The 19,230-nt window shown below is 47.7% G+C and overlaps 1 protein-coding gene and 1 pseudogene across 1 annotated transcript in view; one reads left to right on the top strand and one right to left on the bottom strand.

Annotated features, from left to right (window-relative positions):
• Itgam (integrin subunit alpha M) overlaps window positions 1-18,135 on the bottom strand; it is a 39,274-nt gene extending 21,139 nt beyond the window's left edge. The window contains exons 1-8 of the mRNA XM_051145378.1: window positions 18,070-18,135; window positions 16,726-16,812; window positions 14,206-14,311; window positions 7,554-7,657; window positions 5,489-5,559; window positions 5,226-5,343; window positions 1,315-1,445; window positions 863-1,008 (exon numbers count right to left, since the gene is read on the bottom strand). Coding sequence (XP_051001335.1) covers window positions 863-1,008; window positions 1,315-1,445; window positions 5,226-5,343; window positions 5,489-5,559; window positions 7,554-7,657; window positions 14,206-14,311; window positions 16,726-16,812; window positions 18,070-18,088 — 782 coding nt within the window. The 5' untranslated portion in view covers window positions 18,089-18,135. The remainder of the gene's footprint in view (window positions 1-862; window positions 1,009-1,314; window positions 1,446-5,225; window positions 5,344-5,488; window positions 5,560-7,553; window positions 7,658-14,205; window positions 14,312-16,725; window positions 16,813-18,069) is intronic.
• LOC127188966 (40S ribosomal protein S8-like) lies at window positions 8,068-8,687 on the top strand (annotated as a pseudogene).
• Window positions 18,136-19,230: the final 1,095 nt, after the last annotated feature.

The following is a 19,230-nucleotide window of genomic DNA, read 5'->3' as shown; positions in this document are numbered from 1 at the left end:
TGTCTAGGTGGAGCCATCTCCCCTTGAGTTTGAGCGGTTCTGTTTCTACGTTTTGGACACAGAGTCTTGTTGGGTCTCAAATTGGTGATCCCCCTGCCTCCTCGTCCTGAATTACAGTATGCACCACCACATACAGGCTCCTCATTACTGTTAAATATAGAGGGAAAAAAATGTAAAGAAATAGACCTCCTTGGTCCATCATCAAATCTCACCCAGAATACTGTACAAGCTTTCTAGCTCATTTCCCTACACTTGTGGTGTGTGTGTGTGTGTGTGTGTGTGTGTGTGTGTGTGTGTGTGTGTGTGTGTATGTGAGACACCTCAGCAGTTGTCTACCTTGTCTTGAGACAGGGTCTCTCACTGGCCTGGGACTCACTTATTACTGGGCTAGCCAGCAAGCTCCAGGGATCTTCCTTGTCTAGGCCTTCCCAGCATTGGGATTATACGTGAATTGTCACAGTATCTGGCTTTTCTGCATGGGCTCTGGGGGTGGGGTGAGCTCAGGTCTTTATGATTGCATTGCAAGCCCTTTACTAACTTTATTAACCAAATCCTCAGCTTCCTACACTTCAAGCCCACACTCACCTCTGTACACATACCCAAAACAGAGCCATCTTAAAAAAAAAACTGTAACAGAGACATAACGGAATGCCTCCCACCTGCTTAAAATTCCCAGGCTGCCCTTAGCCACCTGCACACCCAGAACAGGCTCAGCCCTTCTTTCCAGCTGTGCTCTTGCCGCCCCTTTTAGCTGTCAACTTTAACTGCAACCTGCTTTTATATGGAGCTCCTCTGACCCTTCCCAGTCCAGCTGTAAGTACCATCGCCTCCTCCAATCAACAGCAAAGATGAAGGGACTCACACTACCATACGGATCCCTGTGGCGGTGTGCGTCGTCCCGTCCAGCTGCTGTATCTTGCTCACGTGAAATCTTGGGTCAGGGTTCTTCTTGAAATCATTGAAGGTGAAGTGTTTCCAAAAGCGATTAGAGTATTGCATCAAAGAGAACTAGAAAGAGGGCACACATGCTTTACACCCCAGAAAGTGCCCATCACCCCAACAACGGCCCTACACATCTTTTGACAGTACTAGAGCTCAGCAAGAACGACATGTGGATTCCATTCCAAGAGGGTAGCCTCTATCAATTACTCAGGACCACTACTGGACAGGAACCAAAGGAGTGCTGAGACTGCAGCAAGCACTGCAGAACAGAGCGTGAAAAAGCAACACAGTCATCAGTTTACCAAATCCTACACTTGCGTCACGTAAGAACAGTGGCAGCCTGGCTGTCATGAATCTGTCATCAGCCCTCACCAAGGTTTTAGATGTTTTGAATTTGTCCATCACAGTTGAGACAAACTCCTTCATCTGTTGAAATTCTGTGGTCTTGATACTACCAGAGCCATCAATCAAGAAGACAATGTCACTCTCTTGCTGAGGACATCCTAGGCCAGAGGGAAAAAGAACACAAATTAGTTATAAAATTACAAATGTCATCTTTGAATGTCAGCTCTCATCTGGACAGTGAAGGGGAAAAGGGTAAAAAAAAAAAAAAGAAGAAGGAGGAGGAAAGGAAGGAAGGAAGGAAGGAAGGAAGGAAGGAAGGAAGGAAAAGAAATCCTGAATTTGCACCAAGAAAAATAAACATGGACAGATATTCTATACATCTTCAAGATGGGTGACCAGAAGCCTTTGGTAGCCAGCACAACTAAAACCAACTACATTTGGATGAAAGTAACTAGGGAGGGTACCAGAATGCATCAAGGGAGTAGCAGTGACCCTAGAGAGCACAGAAACCCAGCCTGGCCACAGAGGGTCTACACCTGGTTTCCAAAGCCAAGATCAGCGCCAAACCAATAGAGGCTTCTCCCTATGACAGGAGGAAGCTTTGAAAGAGAGCACCAACACCTCTCACCACCTTAAATACGTACAATCCTCATCAGTGGGGATCTCGGAAGCCCTCACAGGCACAAAGCCCAGCCAAGGGAGCTGCCTGGAATCCACATGGCTGTGCTCCCCCAGAAAAGCCAACACTGCACCTGCTCCAACACCACCATCACATCTTGGAACCACAGACACCACCTCTGCGTGTCCTGCCCTAGGGATGGGTAACCATGGTAACCTTCCTACCACTGGGGTCATCCAACTACAATGTACTCTCTGGGCTCAGGTTACTGGAGCTGACTTGGTTACTATACTGTTGCTATGAAGGGACATCATGGCCAAATCAGTTTATAAAAAAAAAGGCATTTTAATTGGATGCTTGTTTACAGCTTCATGGGGCTAATTCCTGACCATCACAGTAGGCGGGTGGGCATGGCGCTTGAGCAGTAGCTAAGAACTTACCTTCTGATCTGAAGACAGCAGGCAGAGAGGGAATGAGACTAGTCCTGGCATGGGCTTTTAAAACTTCAAAGCCCGCCTCCAGTGATGTACCCACCCAAAAGGCCACACCTCCTAATCTTTCCTAAACAGCCCACCAACTGGGAACCAGACATTCAAATATATGAGCTTGCAGGGTCCATCCCCATTCAAATCACCATAGGAACCATCCCGTTGACCATTCTCTGAAAAAGCCAAGGCAACAGCCCAGGAGGAACAATAGAATTCATGTTCTCTGAGCTCAAGGCCAGCCAAGCCTACATAGTGAGTTCCAGAGCAGCCAGGGCTATGTAGAGAGACCCTGTTTCCAGAGAGAGGGGGGGATGCGGTGGGGGTGGGACAGAGACAGAGAGACATAGAGAGAGACAGAGAGACAGACAGAGACAGAGACAAGACAGAGACAGAGAATAAATTATAAAAGAAGAAAAAACTGCCTGCCTTTTGCTGTACAGCCAGCTTGAAGCTGCCCAGCCCTGTGGGAAAGCAGCTTGAAATGATTATTCAACCCCTCACGTTCTCGATCTACAAATGCCTAGGGAACGGGAGTCTATTAGGCAGCCACCCAGCCCCACCCTCTGACTATAGTAAACTTGTATGTTCCCTGTCATGGTCTAAATGAGAGCGGGCCCCCATAGGCTCATAGGTTTGAATGTTTGGTCACCAGGGAGTGGCACTATTTGAAAGGATTAGAGGTGTGGCCTTGTTGGAAGGAAGTGTGTCTCTGGGGGATGGGCTTTGAGATTGCAAAAGTCCATGCCAAACCCAGAGTCAGTCTCTGTCTCTCTGTCTCTGTCTCTCTGTGTCTGTGTCTGTGTCTGTGTCTGTCTCTGTCTCTGTCTCTGTCTCTCTCTCTCCCCCCCCCCCCCCAGCTGACTAGAATGTTGTTCTCAGCTACTCCTCACGCACTGGTTTGCCTGCCCGCTGCCATGCTTCCCACCATGATGATAATGAACTGTAAGCCAGCCCTGTAATGGAAGTTTTGGTTTCTTTGGAAACTCAGTTATGTTATATAAATATGTTTTTGTTTTAATCCCAAGTGTGGGATTTTAGTTTGGGCATGGTCTAGGACGCTGAGGAAGATAGTAGAAAACCCTGAGAGAGAATGTGTGGCCTGGGGTGGTGGCATATAGTGTGTAGCAGTAGTGGAGAGACCAGAGACTGACAGTATGGTGGACAGAGAAAAACGTTTCAATGCAGCAGCTCGGAGCAGACTGTTGTCTGTGCTGTTGAGGGGGATTGATATTGCCTCAAGAGAACCCAACTGACCCTAAATAGCTGGGACAAGTAAAGGGGTCTGTGTCCCCCTTTCCCCACTAACCTCCTTTCTCTCTTATCTAAGGTTTAGGAGTTGGTGGAAGGTAGGTAAAGGCTTCAATACCCCCAAGTAAAATAGAGTTTAAAAACAAATGTCAACACAGCCCCAATTTAATGATTTGTTTTATAAGTCGCTCTGGTCATGGTGTCTCTTCACAGCGATAGAACACTGACAGTCCCCTCCACTGTGTAGCTGAAGATGACTCTGAACACATGTTCCTCCTTCCTCCTTCTCCCAAGTGTTAGGAACACAGGGACAGGCCACTACACTTAGCTGAGTGGAACTTTTTTTTTTTAAACTTACTTCAAAGGAATAGAATATGACAGAGGTAATGAGATGCTAATTCTGAAAAAGCAGAAAACAATTCTGTTACCTCTTTCCCCCCTTCTCTCCCCCTCTTTTCCTCCCCTCCCTCCCTCCCCTTTTTCCCTGTCTCCTGTCATTCATCTACCTCGTCCATCCCCTACCTCCCCTATTCCCCTCTCCTATTATACCCCAGCTGGTGTTTGAGGTAACCATGTGACAAACAACTGAGAGAGACCCCCAGCCTGCTGCCCATGAGGAGCAGAGCCCATCAGCTCAAAAGGCACAGACATGAGCTTGGAGTAGGACTACACCTCAGTCAAGACTTCAAAGGAAGCAGAATCTCATGGCTAAACAACTTCACTTCAGTCTCCCAAGAGACTCAGAAGTAAAGCCTAAGCCAGGCCAAAATTCTGGACTTATAGAACATGTGAGATGGTAAAATTAATTTTTTTTTTTTTTTTTTTATAAAAACCAGTTTGAAACTGCTGTTTGTTAGGTAACAATAGGCACAGAGCACGTGGAACACACTAGGCAGAACAGGATAAGGAAAAAAAAAAACAAGGAAGCTGGGTCTATATGAGATGTCAAAGAAGGGTGTTAGGATAAGGACTGATGGTGTGATGATTCGAAGGCCCACAGAGCACAGAGGAGAGACGACTTCAAACAACAACTTTATTGATTTACTTATCTTAGACAGGGTCCTGCTATGTAGCCCAAACCAGCCTCAAACCCATGGCACTCCTGCCTCAGCCTCCTGGTGCTGGCATCACAAGGAAGTGCCACCATGAGTAGCTCAAAGGAGATGATATTTAATCAAGAATGACAATAGTGGATGATCAGATGGGAGTTGAGAAAGAAGTCCCCCCAGGATAGTGCGCTGAGGACAGCTTGGTAAAGTTCTTGGAGAAGAGAGGCAGTGGGAGGCTCTGAACCATAGTGGCTGAGGCAGAGTGGGTTGGGAAGGAAGCTGGAGAAGCAAGCAGGGTCTACACCATCAATAACATTAAGGACTATGGCTGGGCAACTCCAGCAATTGCTCCAAGGAAGCCGAGTGGCTTGGTCTCCTTCTCCCAGGAGTGAGTGGCTAGTGCACTTACCTTAACTTCTCTCCAAGAGATCCAGGGTTTCCAATCTCCCTGTACTCAGACGTGCCCCCCCCCAATGAGCACCCACCATCTCAGCCCCGCCCCCCATCGCCAAGTCTCTGCCGAAAGGCACCTACCTCTAAGAGCCTCTGGGAACTGCTGCGGCGGCCTCTGCAGGTTGGAGCCAAATAGGTAGCACAAACCATTCACGTACGTGTTCTCCTTGCAGTTTTGGTGCACGGTAGGGCCACAGGCCTGAGGACAAAGCAGAAGTAAGAGGGCTGCCCGCCGGCTCCTGCCTCCCATTGAAGCGCCTCCACCCTCCGCAAGACCTCCAGCCCAGCATCCCAGGTCTCCCATTTCTCTCCTCAAGACCCTCTTCTGATGAAAGGCAACTTACCAGCAGCTGGGGAGGGACTGATGAAGCAGCCAGGGACAGGCCCAAGGACATATTCACAGCCTCTGGGGGCACTGAAAAGACAGACATATGCATAGTTGCACCCTCAGGGATAAGAAAAGTTGTGAACCAGCCAGGCAGGGACATGGCAGGTATGGACACCCATGTTCAATGTCTTTCTCACAATAGCCAGGCACAGATGCCAGTCAAAAGATGACTGGATAAAGAGGTTGCAGTCTACACAATGGACTCTTATCCAGACACCAAGAAGAATGAAATTATGTTCCTTGTATAGAAGTGGATGGAACTGAGTAAGATAAGATTTAAAACGCAGGGGACTATTAGGATTACAGGCCAGCAGGAAGAGCCGGGGAGACTACAGAGGGTAATGAGGGCAAAAGGATTGAAATATATTACACAGAATGTCAGCCAGGCATGGCGAGGAACATTTTTAATCCCAGTAGCTGGGAGGCAGAGGCAGGACAGTCTCTGCACATCTGAGGCCAGCCTGGTCCTCATAGCAAGTTCCAAGCCAGCCAGGGCTACACAATGAGACTTTGTCTCAAAAAAGAAAAAAAGAAAGGATGAAAAAGAAACTGTCATTAAAAAAAAAAAAGCCCAACTTCAGGGATGATGGAGATGTGGCCCTGTTGGTAGAGTGTGACCTAGCATGCAGACAGCATAAGGCCACGTGTGCTGACGCCAGCACTTGGGAGGGAAGCAGGAAGATTGTCGTGCCTCGCCTGACCAGCAGGAAAGACGCAACCACCAAGTTCTTCTCCAAGCGGTTTATTCAAGCTCTTCTTGCAAGCAACTCCCCAAACCACACCCGTCACACACTAATAAAGCATTCTATCATCCAATCAATTCATGCCACGTCTCGCAACCTCATAGGTCCACGAAGGCGGAACTACCGCAGGCAGTGGGCTATATCCAAATAAGGACTTGTTTGTCTTTTACTGAGGCCGCTCTGGCGATGTGCCAGACGCCATCTTAGGGTGTGGTCCTTGGGGGCTCTCCACAGAAGATCAGGAGTCCAAGGCCATTGCTGGCTACAAAGCAAGCTTGAGGCTATCTTGGGTCAAGAGACTTTGCAGAGAGGGGAGGGGAAGGGAAGAGAGAGGCCGAGGAGGACAGGGAGAGGGTGCTCCTCTTATATGGCATGATATATGCTACTCATGTCTATCTGGGGACAGGCCAGATGGCTGCCTCAGTCCGTGAAGTTGTCGCCGTGAAAGCACAAGGACCTGAGTTCAGATCCCCAGAGCCCATGTGATAACGAGGGTGTGGTCATGTCATCCAACCCCAGTGCTAGAAGGGCAGAGACAGAAGCACCCTTGAAATCCGTTGGCCAGATGGCTCAGCAGCTAAGGGCAGTGTCTGCTCCTCTAGGACCTGGGATTGACTCCCAGCACCTACATGGCAGCTCACAACTGTCTGTAACTCCAGTTCCAAGGACCCCTGACACTCTTGTGTGGCCTCCCTGGGCACCAGATGTGCATATGGCACATATACATTCACGGAGGCAAATACACATAACATAAACAGAAGAAGAGGAAGAAGAGGAGGAAGAGGAAGAGGAGGAGGAGGAGGAGGAGGAGGAGGAGGAGGAAGAAGAAGAAGAAGAAGAAGAAGAAGAAGAAGAAGAAGAAGAAGAAGAAGAAGAAGAAGAAGAAAGAAGAAGAGAAATTCATTGCCCAGAAAGCCTTGCCAAATCAATGAATTCCTGACTCAAAATAAGCAAGATAGAGTGCAGTCAGGGATGAAACGGATGCTGACCCTGACCACAAGCTGTGCCCAGCGCACGTGCACCTACAGACACATGTGCACACACCACACACACATATAGAAAATTAAATATTAATTGTTTTAGCAAAAAAGAGCTGCAAAGTGTCACTTCAGCCTGGGAGACCCAGGATAGACTATGAGGAAGGAGCATAGAGGGGTTGCCTGGGGAGTCTATCGACAAGGCAGAGGCTGGGGAGCACAGAAAACAGGAACACTTGACAAACTAGGTGTGTTCACAGGTAGACTCCGTTCAGGAGCCAAAGGGAAGGTCAAGACTCACCTTGCAAGCGGATGGGCTCACACTTGCTTGTGCTGAAGTCACACACATAGAGGCCACCTGTCTGGTTAACAGCCTTTGCCTCCTGGGGGGCTGCAACAACGACTCTGTAGGAAGAGAGTAACAAAGAACCTTCTGAATGCAGGGAGAGGAGGCTACAGGTGCAGAGAGAAGTAAGGTTCCTGAACTCCCACAGATAGCAAGAAATAGCAAAGAAAAAATGAAAAAAAAATTAAATCCTAGAAAGGGAGGCTTTTTCTAAGAATAACATAAAACCCTGAGAGAATTTTTTTTAAAAATGGGTTTAAGAAAACAGCACATAAAGTTAGGGTGGAAAAGGGATGGAGTAATAGGGGGGAATGGGAGAGCAGGCGCTAAGAGGTGGGTTTGCTCAAAAGATATTACACACATAAGCAATTCTCAAACCAAAATAAATGGGTATTTTGAACACATAACCATTTTAATAAATGTATAGATATGACAATGATTAAAAACAAAGCCAAGCCAGCGCCAAGCGATGGGCATCTCTCAGGACAACTGGCACAAGCACCGCAAGACCGGGGGTAAGAGAAAGCCCTACCACAAGAAGCGGAAGTATGAGCCAGGACAGCCGCCACCAACACCAGGACTGGCCCTTGTCGCACGCACACAGTCCGAGTTCGAGGAGGCAATAAGAAGTACCAGGCCCTAAGATTGGACATGAGCAACTTCTCCTGGGGCTCTGAGTGCTGTACTCGTAAAACAAGGGTCATTGATGTTGTCGACAATGCATCCAGTAACGAGCTTGTGCGCACCAAGACTGGTGAAGAACTGCATCGTGCTCATTGGTAGCACCCCATACTGACAGTGGTACGAGTCCCACTACATGCCGCCCCTGGGCCGCAAGAAGGGAGCCAAGCTGACTTCTGAGGAGGAAGAGATTTTAAACAAAAAAATGATCAAAGAAAACTCAGAAGAAATACGATGAGAGGAAAAAGAAAGCCAAAATCAGCAATCCTCTGGAGGGGCAGTTCCAGCAGGGCACGATTCGTGCCTGTATCGTCTCAAGACCAGGCCAGTGTGGCAGAGTGGACGGCTATGTGCCGGAGGGCAAGGAGCTGGGTTCTGAGGAAGATCAAAGCCTGGAAAGGCAAATAAACCATTCCTAGCTCATGTGTAAAAAAAAAAAAAAAAAAAAAAAAGCCAAAAGATAAATGATAATCTAGGAAACTTACACCCCAGGTTGCCTTCCTCCTCTGGTCTTCCTGCAAACCAGGAAGTAGAAGAGTTGAAAAAGGGGGGTGGGGAAGCATCAACAGAAAAGGGTCTCCTGTGGAACAAGTGCTCTTGGGCCCAGAATGCCCACTGCCATCTTGAACTCCCAGCAGCTGGAGTGATCAGAAGAGAACAGGAAGAGACTGACTCCACCAACGCTCCAATTGGAGAGGAGGGAGGGGCTCACAAGCCCTTTAAGGGTTGGCAGGGAGAAGGATTCTCTTGTAAGTTGCTCCTGCTCCTGTGGGTAACCCCTTAAGCAATCCCAGTTAAAGTTATTGGCCCAGAGCTAGACATGGACGGAATCATTCTTTGGTCTCTGGTTAGTGTCCTCCCTGCAGTGAACATATATTTGATCACATCTTTCCAGGAAAAGTCACACAACAAATACACCTCCCATGAAAAGAGAAAACCAGCTGGTGAGATGGCACCAATGGTGAAGGTGCCTTGCCACACAAACGTGATGACCTCAGCTCAATCCCCAGGTCCCATGATGAAAGGAGAGGACTGACTCCCAAAAGTGATCCTCTGACCTCCATACGTGTGTGCGCTCTCTCTCTCTCTCTCTCTCTCTCTCTCTCTCTCTCTCTCTCTCTCTCTCTCTCTCTCTCCTCTCTCCTCCTCTCGCTCTCCCCTCCCTCTCTCTCCTCTCTCTCTCTCTCTCTCTCTCTCTCTCTCTCTCTCTCTCTCTCTCTCTCTCTCTCTCTCCCTCATACACACACACACTGTACATGCATACACTACTAGAGGTCAGATTGCACAGTCTGAAAATATCAAGCCACATCCCCCCCCCAGAAGCTCCCCTGTAGTGAGAATTTTGGAATTTTAGTTTCTATAAAAATACAGAAATATTATAAGAATATGGTTTTGTTTTAATCCCAGGTGTGGGGCGATGGAGCTGCTCCCCAGCAGCTGACTATGATTTGCTCTGTGCCGTTGGCAGGGGCTTGGTTTTTCCAGCCGCAGATAATTTCTGTAACTGTGTTTGGAATTCTGGGAGCTTTTCAGAGGTTTATGAATTCTAGGGCCCTGAGAGGTGTGGTGGGTTGTTGGTGGATATTTGCAGTTTGCTAAGCAGTTGTGCACAAGGAAGAAAACAAGTAGATATCCTGGAAAATGAATATCAAACTTGCCCCAAGAACTCTACGTCCCTAATCAGCAGGAAGTAGTATAACAATAATGTCACCGCTTTCCAACCCCTGACTTTATTCAGGGATCTCTTTCCTTTACATTCTATGCTTTTTTCTCTCATACCTAGTGTTAGGGGTTGAAAGGGAAGAAGAAAAGGAGTGGAGAAGGGTGGAAGAAGACTCCACAAAGTAGTAAAAGTCCAGCTACACCCGTTCCCTGGGACAGAGGGAAGAAGACTTCTGTGCATGTGATCTTACTGCTAATTTATGCCCTACTCGGCACCTGGCACCTGTTCTGCTCATCACATACGCCACCTTACACCAAACCAAGTGCTGCAGAACTTTCCATCATCTCCTGAAGAGCTATAAAAGCCGAGCATTTTTCTTTGGATCCTCAGGATGTCTCACAGCTTCCCTCTGGGACTCTCTCCATGATCCTGTCATGGTAGCTATGACTATATCTTACTTCAATCTCTCTCGCTCGCTCTCTATTTTTCTTTTTCTTTTTCTCTTTTTTTTTTTTTTTTTTTTTTTAAGATAGTGTCTCACTATGTCACTCTGGCTGTCCTAGAACTCATTATGTAGACCAGGCTGGTCTCATTCTCACACTAGGCTAAGATTTGTTTAAAGTGTGTGTGTGTGTGTCTGTCTGTCTGTCTGTCTGTCTGTCTGTGTGAGGTATATGCATGTGAGTTCAGTGTTCATGGAGGTTGAAGGTACCAGGTCCCCTGGCCACTCCTTTTTTCTATCCAACATAAATAATATTCTTCTTCTTCTTCTTCTTCTTCTTCTTCTTCTTCTTCTTCTTCTTCTTCTTCTTCTTCTTCTTCTTCTCCTTCTTCTTCTTCTTTTAAAAATAAGACAACTAGAGAGATGGTTCAGCAGTTAAAAGCACTGGCTTCTCATCCAGCGGACCCGGGTTCAATTCCAAGCACCCACACAGCAGGGGAAAATGAGGGCTAAGAGAGGAATAAGTATAGTGAGGAATAACTAACAATAAAAACCTTTAGAAAGAAAGCAATATGGAAACCAATGACTACAGAAGCTTCCTAAAACATATACATCATATGTATGTGTATACAGACACATATTTTATTGTGTGTGTACAACTAATATTCATATACCCACACACACAGACACACACACATATGTATATAGTTTTTTTATTATTTATAGGGCATTACTCTATAATGGAGGAGGCAATTCCTCTCCCAGACACTGTGGCTATCAAATAAAAGCTCGGGTATCATCTATGACTCCAGTCTCAGGTGATCTAACGCCCTCTTCTGGCCTCTATAGGCACTGCATGCACATGGTGCACAGACATGCAGACAACATACAGTTGGAATGGAAATAAATAAAAATCTCAATTTTTTTTTTTTGAGAAAAAAAAATTTTAACATTCAACATCCTTATCGATCAGGGAAGTGCAAATTAAAGGGAAATGCTTTGAGATTTTATCTCACCCCGGGCAGAATGACTAAGATTATTTTGAAAATTACAACAAATGCTGATGTGAGGAAGTCACTGTTGGTGGGAGAGCAAACTGGCACAGGCACTATGAAAATTAGTGTGGCGTTTCCTCAAAAAGATCAAAATAGATCTACCCCAAGATCCAACTACACCAGCTCTGGGCACATGCCCAAAGGGTGCCATTTCCTTCTACAGAGAGACCAGCTCGTCCACTGCTGCTGTAGTCACAATATCCAGGAAATGGCAGCAGCCCAGATGTCCCTCGGCTAACATAATGAAAATGTGGTACACGTGCATGATGTAATAGAAAGGAAAGGGAAAGTATGAAATTTGTAGGCAAATGGATGGAACTAGAAATAAGCATCCTGAGTGAGGTAACCCAGACCCAGAAAGACACACACCACATGTTCTCGCTCCTATGTGGGTGCAGTCTTTGGATCTTTGTCTATCTGGTTTCAGCTGGGGTACCCATAGAAGTCAGGAAGTAATAAGGGATCATGGGGAGGGCAGTGTTAAGGGAGAAGACATAGAATAAAAGTGGCACGGAGAGAGAAAGGAGGACAGTGAGGCAGGAGGGCTAAGAGAGGAATGCTTATGGAAGGGGCAACTAATAATAAAAAACTTTTTTAAAAAAGCAGTATAGAGACCAACTACTAAAGGAGCTCCCTAAAATATGTACATTATATGTATGTGCATGTACACACACACACACACATACATACACACACACACACACACACACACACACACACACATACATACACACACACACACACACACACACACACACACACACACACACACACAATGTATATAGAGCAGATACCATGAGCTATCAAATAAAAAGCCTAGATATACAGGACCTATTATTTTCAAGTCGTTGGTCAGTGGGATCTCTTAAACTCCCCCTCCAAACATTATAGACTACAGCCACTGCTCTCGCTTACCCTCCAGAATTTGACGACCATAGCTTACTGCTTAAGACAACACACACTTGAGTCGTCGAGTATGGAGAAACCAAGTTGGTACCGAGCTGGACACTTCATCCCAACTGGCTAGCTTCCACAGTGCCGGACGGCTCCATGCATATTACCAGTGAGAAAGTAACCCCAAAGTTTTACACAGCAACAATAAGGACTGGCCTGGCACAACATCCAAGTGCCCCCTGGTGTACTAGTGGCATGAATATTATGGGAATGTGTTTGTTAGCTTTTCTCATCTTGACGCAAGCCCAGACACATGAGGGAAAAGGTAATCTCAGTGAAGGAGTCGCCTCCATCAAATTGGACTGTAGGGGCACTTCCTTGCTTAGTGGTTGATACGAGAGTCTTGGGAGCAGTGCCACCCCTGGGCAGGTGGTTCTGTGTTGCTTCAGAACCAGGCTACGCAAGCCAAGAGGCAAAGTTCCTTCAGGGCTTCTGCTGCGATTCCTTCCTCTAAATTCCCGTCCCCAGATTCCTGCCTTGGCTTCCCTTGGTGGACAGGCGACACTGGATTTGCAATCCAAATTAGCCTCTTCCTCCCCCGAGTTGCTTTAGGTCATGGTATTTTATCAGAGCAATAGAAACCCAAGACAAGCAGTAGCCTTTGCTCTCTATTTGCATCAGAGTCTGGTCCACAAGATAAAATGCATATCTAGTACTGCTAACTGGGTCAAGAGTCTTGTAGTTAGGTGTGCCATAGGCCTGAGGGGAGAATCTACTGCTGTTGGTCTACTAATTGGGCACCCTATTAACCTTCTTTTGAAGAACTTCCATTATACCTTAGATTAGCACCTCTCTCAATCCTCACAAATGAAGCTTTTTCTTCCATAGATGGTCATAATTACAGAACCACAACGGGTCCATACATAGAGAATGAGAGACTCAAGTGCCCAGCTCTAAATGAGACATCCATACTACACACTTCCTCTCAAGGCTCAGGGCTCATTACGGAACAGGAAGTGGGAAGATTGTGCGAGCCGGAAGCAATGGACGACGATAGCGAAACGGTGTTTTCTAGACATGAGAGAGCTATTGCTCACAGTGCCCCCCCCGCCCCCCGTGACTGCAGACCCCAAGACGTCTTTATTCTGAGAAGATACTTCCAAGTAAGTTATTTCTCTTTTTAAAAATTGCTTTAGATTTTTGTGGCCTCTATCCTTCATCACTTCCCTTTATTCTGAGTAGCAAGTAGGCAGGAACGTGCTCAATAAAGTTTAACTTCATGGCAGAGAGACGGTTCATTGGACAAAGGTGACAAGCTCTGTGCATCCCCGGGGCCCTCGTGGCAAAACCAACTCCAACAAGTAGCTCTGACTTCCGCACATGCATGCTGTGGCATGTGTACACACACACACACACACACACACTAAAAAAAGTCTTAGAAGTATTTACAGTAATAACCTGGAAGTAGGCCATAATTTGAACAAAGCTCATGCTGCAGCTTGAGGGCAGGATTTGGGCAGCAGCGGAGGCAGCTATGAACCAGATTAAAAATCCTTCCTGAAGAACCACAGAAGAAAGCTGTCAGGGGCCCCTCCTAGGAAGGGAAGTACAAGGAGTAAGAAAGATTTTTTTTTTAATCCCAACTTTCTTGGATCTTGTGACTTTGGACTCCTGGAACCTCATTACTGATTCAAAACAGAAAAAGCAGCCAAGAGAGCAGAGGGCTGCAGCTCAGCGGCAGGGCATTGGCAAGCCTCGGACTCCATCCCCAGAAACGGAAGCAAAGTGGGGGGGGAGGGATCAATAAGGAAACTCTTTCTCTTCCCACCCCACCCCCAGCTTTTAGACCAAAGGCTCCCCTGAAGCCTTTACCGGGATTCACCAAGCTGGACCACACTCTGCCCGAAGCCTCTTGCAGTCTCTCGGAAGGTCATGGGATGTTCCGTGTCCAGATTGAATCCATGACATAAGCCCAGCACTGGAAGGATAACAAGGAAACGAGAGTCCAAGAGAAGGAGCCGACACGGTTAAGAGGACAGCACACCTCTCCCTCCCCCCCCCCCTGCCCCGCCTCATCGTTCCTGCCCACACTCACTGAAACTGGCAGCCCAGGCAGGGCTTCACGGGCGTGGGATCTGTCTGTTGTGGTGCTGTGAGACAGCGTTGTATATAGAGCAGCCTGGCCTGGAGCACTAGAGTGTAACTGTGGTTACAAGACCTCCTGATCTTCCTGCCCCCCATCCTACCTCCCAGATGCTGGGGGTGCAGGGGTGGACCATCATAATGCAGTCCGTTCACTGTTTTCTACAGAGGTTAAACAGAACCCAGCACTGGGGAGGCAGAGGCAAAAGACTCACTAGTGTGTTCCAGACTAGTCAGGACTGCCTGGCAAGACCATGGAGGAAAATGGTGGTGGTGGTGGTGGTGGTGGTGGTTTAGAGTCAGGGTTCCTCTGTGGATTCCCTGGCTGTCCTGGAACTAGCTCCATAGACCAGGCTGGCTTCGAACTCACAGACATCCACCTGTCTCTGAATCCTGAGTGCTGGCATTAAAGGGATGTTCCATGGCACCCGCACTGCTTGAGGGAAAGCTTTTCAAGACAAAGTCTCACCTATTCTAGGCTGGCTCTGAACTCCTTGTGTAGATGAAGATAATCTTAAACTCCTGATTCTTCTGCCTCTAGTCACCTCCCCACTCCCCACCCCCACACCTCACACCTCACTCCCCACCTCCACACCCCACTCCCCACCCCTCACATCCCACCCCACACCCCCACACCCCACTCTCTATCCCCATACCCCACTCCCACACCCCACACCCCACACCCTACCCCCACACCCCACTCCCCACCCCCCACCTCCACACCCCACTCCCCACCCCTCACATCCCACCCCACACCCCCACACCCCACTCTCTACCCCCATACCCCACTCCCACACCCCACACCCCACCACCACACCACCACACCCCACCCCCACACCCCACTCCCCACACCCCACCTCCACACCCCACTCCCCACCCCTCACATCCCACCCCCACCCCCACACCCCACTCTCCACCCCCATACCCCACTCCCACACCCCACACCCCACCCCCACACCCCACCCCCACACCCCACCTCCACACCCCACCCCCACACCCCACACCCCACCCCATTATGCAGGGATCACAGGTGTTTATCTGGCCATAGGAATCAAATTTAGAGTTTCATAAATGCTAGGCAAGCCCCAGGCCTCATCCCTACCAAGTTTTCATCAAGGAAATTCAAGCTGTAATCAGTTATGACAATTTCTGAGAGACAGGCTTGTTCGTAGTTCACTTAACTGGGGAGTTCACTCAGCAACCTCTGTCGCTGATGAGTGACAGAGGTCCGCCTTTCAAAAGAGTAGCCACATTTAACCCATTGCCAAACGCGCCGAGTCCACGGGAGCCTTTCATGGGGTATAAGGTAACCCCGTCTAAGCCCACAGCGGCCTCTTCCCCCCTTTCACAACCACAATGATTTACACAACCAAGACCTCAGTTAGAAAGTTTCCTTCCTATGCAACCCTCAGTCAGCCCCTTCCCTTCTTGACTCACTCCCTACAAAAAAAAAAGCGACATAAAAGGAAACAAACTCAAACCCCCTTTTGATTTATCCGTCATTCAACAAACACTCACGCCAGGTGCTAGGTAGCTAGAACTTTGAGCTAAGTAGAAATGCTAAGTGGAGCGCAGAAGGAAACACACCGGCTGCAGCTGCGCTCCATGGTGCTATCCCGGCACCTCTCTGGGCCTCAGTGGCCTCCTCTATGCAGAGCCGATGGGGTTGAGTCCTTCGTGCAGGCTTCCCTGGCCTGTCCTCTTGTCTACCTCTCCTCTTTTTCTTCTTGAATCATTCATCCTTCCCGAACGCCCTTTGCCTCTCCCCACCCACCTCCTTCCTGTTCTCTGACTTTCTTTCTCTCTACTTGTAGCCCCAAAGATCCCCCCTCTCTTTCTGATGGCCCCCTCCGACTTCCACTGGCAAAACACCCATACCCCCTAACACTAACAATAATAATAATAATAATAATAATAATAATAATAATAATAATAATAATAATAATAATAATAAAAGAAATTAAATGAATCTCTCTCTCTTTTTTTTAAAGAAATAGCCAAGAATTGGCCCAGCAATGTGGCTTAGTTGGTAAAGGGGCTTGCCACTAAGCACTGACTGCCTGAGTCTGAGTTCGATCCTTAGTACCCCGCATTCCCTAAAGCCCTTTGCCTCCTCCCACCTTCCTCGTCCTATGACTGTCCTCTCCACTCTTAGGCCCAAAGAATCCCTCCTTCCCACCCTGAGGCACCCCACCCCCACCCCCTAATCCCTTCTCCTCACCCTGACGATCCCCCAATACCCTGACATACCTGTTACCAGAAGAACTTTCAAAGTCATGACTGAAAGCAACGAGAGTCTGGAAGTGTGAACTGTGGGGTTGCAGGACTGCAGACACACTTTGAGGAAGCCACGAAAGCCAGCAGGGGTAAAAATAGAGAAGTAAGAAGCAAAAGCTGTGAGAGATTCAAAGAGGGTGGAGGCTCTGCAACACCCATTTGGTACTGATTTCCCTCTGGAAGAGGTCAATTTTTTTATTTTTTATTTTATTTTATTTTATTTTTAAGCAAGGAAGACGTCCGGGCGGTGGTGGCGCACGCCTTTAATCCCACCACTTGGGAGGCAGAGGCAGGAGGATCGCTGTGAATTCGAGGCCAACCTGGTCTACAAAGTGAGTCCAGGACAGCCAAGGCTACACAGAGAAACCTTGTCTCAAAAAACAAACAAAAACAAAAAACAAAAAACAAAAAAAAGACGGCTCGGCGTTTAGGACCAGGCTGCTCTCAGAGGGGACCCACATCTGGTTCTCACATGGAGGCTTAAAATCATCTCTAACTCCAGTCCAGGGGATCCGATGCCCCCTTTTGGCACTGAATGCGCGTGGTGCACAGACATGCATGGCAGGTAAAACACCCACACACGTAAGATAAAATGAATAAATCTTGTTTTAAAAGCAACAGCCAAGAGTTGGCCCAGCAAGGTGGCTCAGTTGGTAAAGGGACTTGCCGCTAAGCACTGAGTGAGTTTGATCCCCAGTATCCACACGGCTGAAGGAAAGAACCAACTCCTACAAGCTGGTACATGCCCACCTATACACACCCCAAGTGTCGGGAGCCGCTCCGCCATTCCAAGATGGCGCTGGCTTCCTGTTTCCTGATTCTTCACGGAAGCCCTTATGGCCAGTGCGCATGCGCAAGCACGTCACCCTTACATAACCCGCTTACGCAGGCGGTATGCTAATTAGGTATTCTCTAGAGCACCAATGACGAGAAGACACGTCCCTCCATGCCTCGATAGTTCCTATATAAGCCGTGGATTTTACGGGGAGAGGGTCCTTCTCCATCAGTCTGCAGAGAGCTGTACAATAAAATCGCTGTCAGAAGAATCCTGAGTTGCCGCGTCTCCTTTATCGGCGAAAGGTGCGCGCGACACCCAAGAGTGAAGAAACTATCAACTTAGGATCCCATTAAGAGTCATATATCCAAGACATAGCTTGGTGTTCTATATAGTTCATGAAAGTTTTGAAAAAGAACTTGAAGTTATTTACAACGGAACTGAAGGATGACATTCGTGAGATATTCAGCCATTGCTGCCTTGTTGGACATGCAGATCACTCCAGAGTCTCATTCTTAAAAACAGTGGTTTCTCATACTTACCTGGCAGGGTAGACACCATGGTCAGGAAGGTGGTTTTCCCAGGGCGAGGCTCACCTGCCCTGGCCCCGCAGGGTTTTCAAACGGGAACCTGGGAAGGGGTGCGGGAGTGAGAGAGGGCAGGAGACACAAGAAACAGGAGGCAAGTCTGGATTCTGATCAAACCTTATTTATTGAAATTTTTCACAGGGTTTTTATAGGCATGATGGCATGGGTATTTGCGTAAGCTGGGGTTGCTATGGATGCCTAACTGTGAAATGCTCCAGGAGGTGTCTACTTTTACAGCTGCTATGATCACAGAAGGGGGAGAAATTCCAGAGAGAGAGGGAAGTTGTAAAAGATCTGGTTAGTCATGAAAAAGTTCTTGGAACTGCTGCTGGTGGGGAGCTGGCCATTATCTGGTTTTACCAGTAGTCTTATTGGAAAAGCTAGTTTATGGCCAGAAAGGAGTAGCTCTTATTATGAGCTTGGGGGTCTTAAAATGACCATCCCCCACACTCGCCCATTACACTTGGAGCATGCTGTCCTCTGAGATTTCCCCAAATCCGGGATAATTGACTGTTTAATTTGTGGTGGTGGGGATCTGAATTCACACTCTGTTAGGATTCTGCATCAGTTTGCCTACCTGTGACGTCACTGCTTACCTGCCACGGGGGCGTGGCCCTGCCCTGGGTCATATAAAAGAACAGATCATCCACGTGGCACTCTCTCTCTCTCTCTCTCTCTCTCTCTTCCTCCCTCTCCCCCTCCCCCTCCCTCCCTCTCTCTCCATCTCTCTACCTCTACCTCCCTCTCTCTTCTCTCTTTCTGGGATACCCCTTCCCCCTTTCCTTCTCCCCCCACGCTCATTTAATAAACTCTGTATAAAGTAATATCTGCCTGGTACCTTGTGTTCTATCATCCACGTTAATCTTTAAATTTTTATATATATAATACTCTCCTCTGGTCAAATTAAATTAAAAAAATTTTTTTAAGTGGTTTCTTTACTCTTTGGGGTTTTTTGTTTGTTTGTTTTTCTTTTGTTTTGTTTACATCTATTTATTTGGGGTGTGTATGTGTGTGTGAATGCTTATATGTTTCAATGCATAAGTATGAATGAAGGTCAAAGTACAACTAATTGGGGTCAGTTCTCTTTTTCCATCACGTGGGGCCTCAGGGATCAAA

The sequence above is a fragment of the Acomys russatus genome, chromosome 5 (genome assembly GCF_903995435.1).
Source record: "Acomys russatus chromosome 5, mAcoRus1.1, whole genome shotgun sequence".
NCBI lineage: Eukaryota > Metazoa > Chordata > Mammalia > Rodentia > Muridae > Acomys > Acomys russatus.
This window is presented reverse-complemented; position numbering and strand designations above follow the sequence as displayed.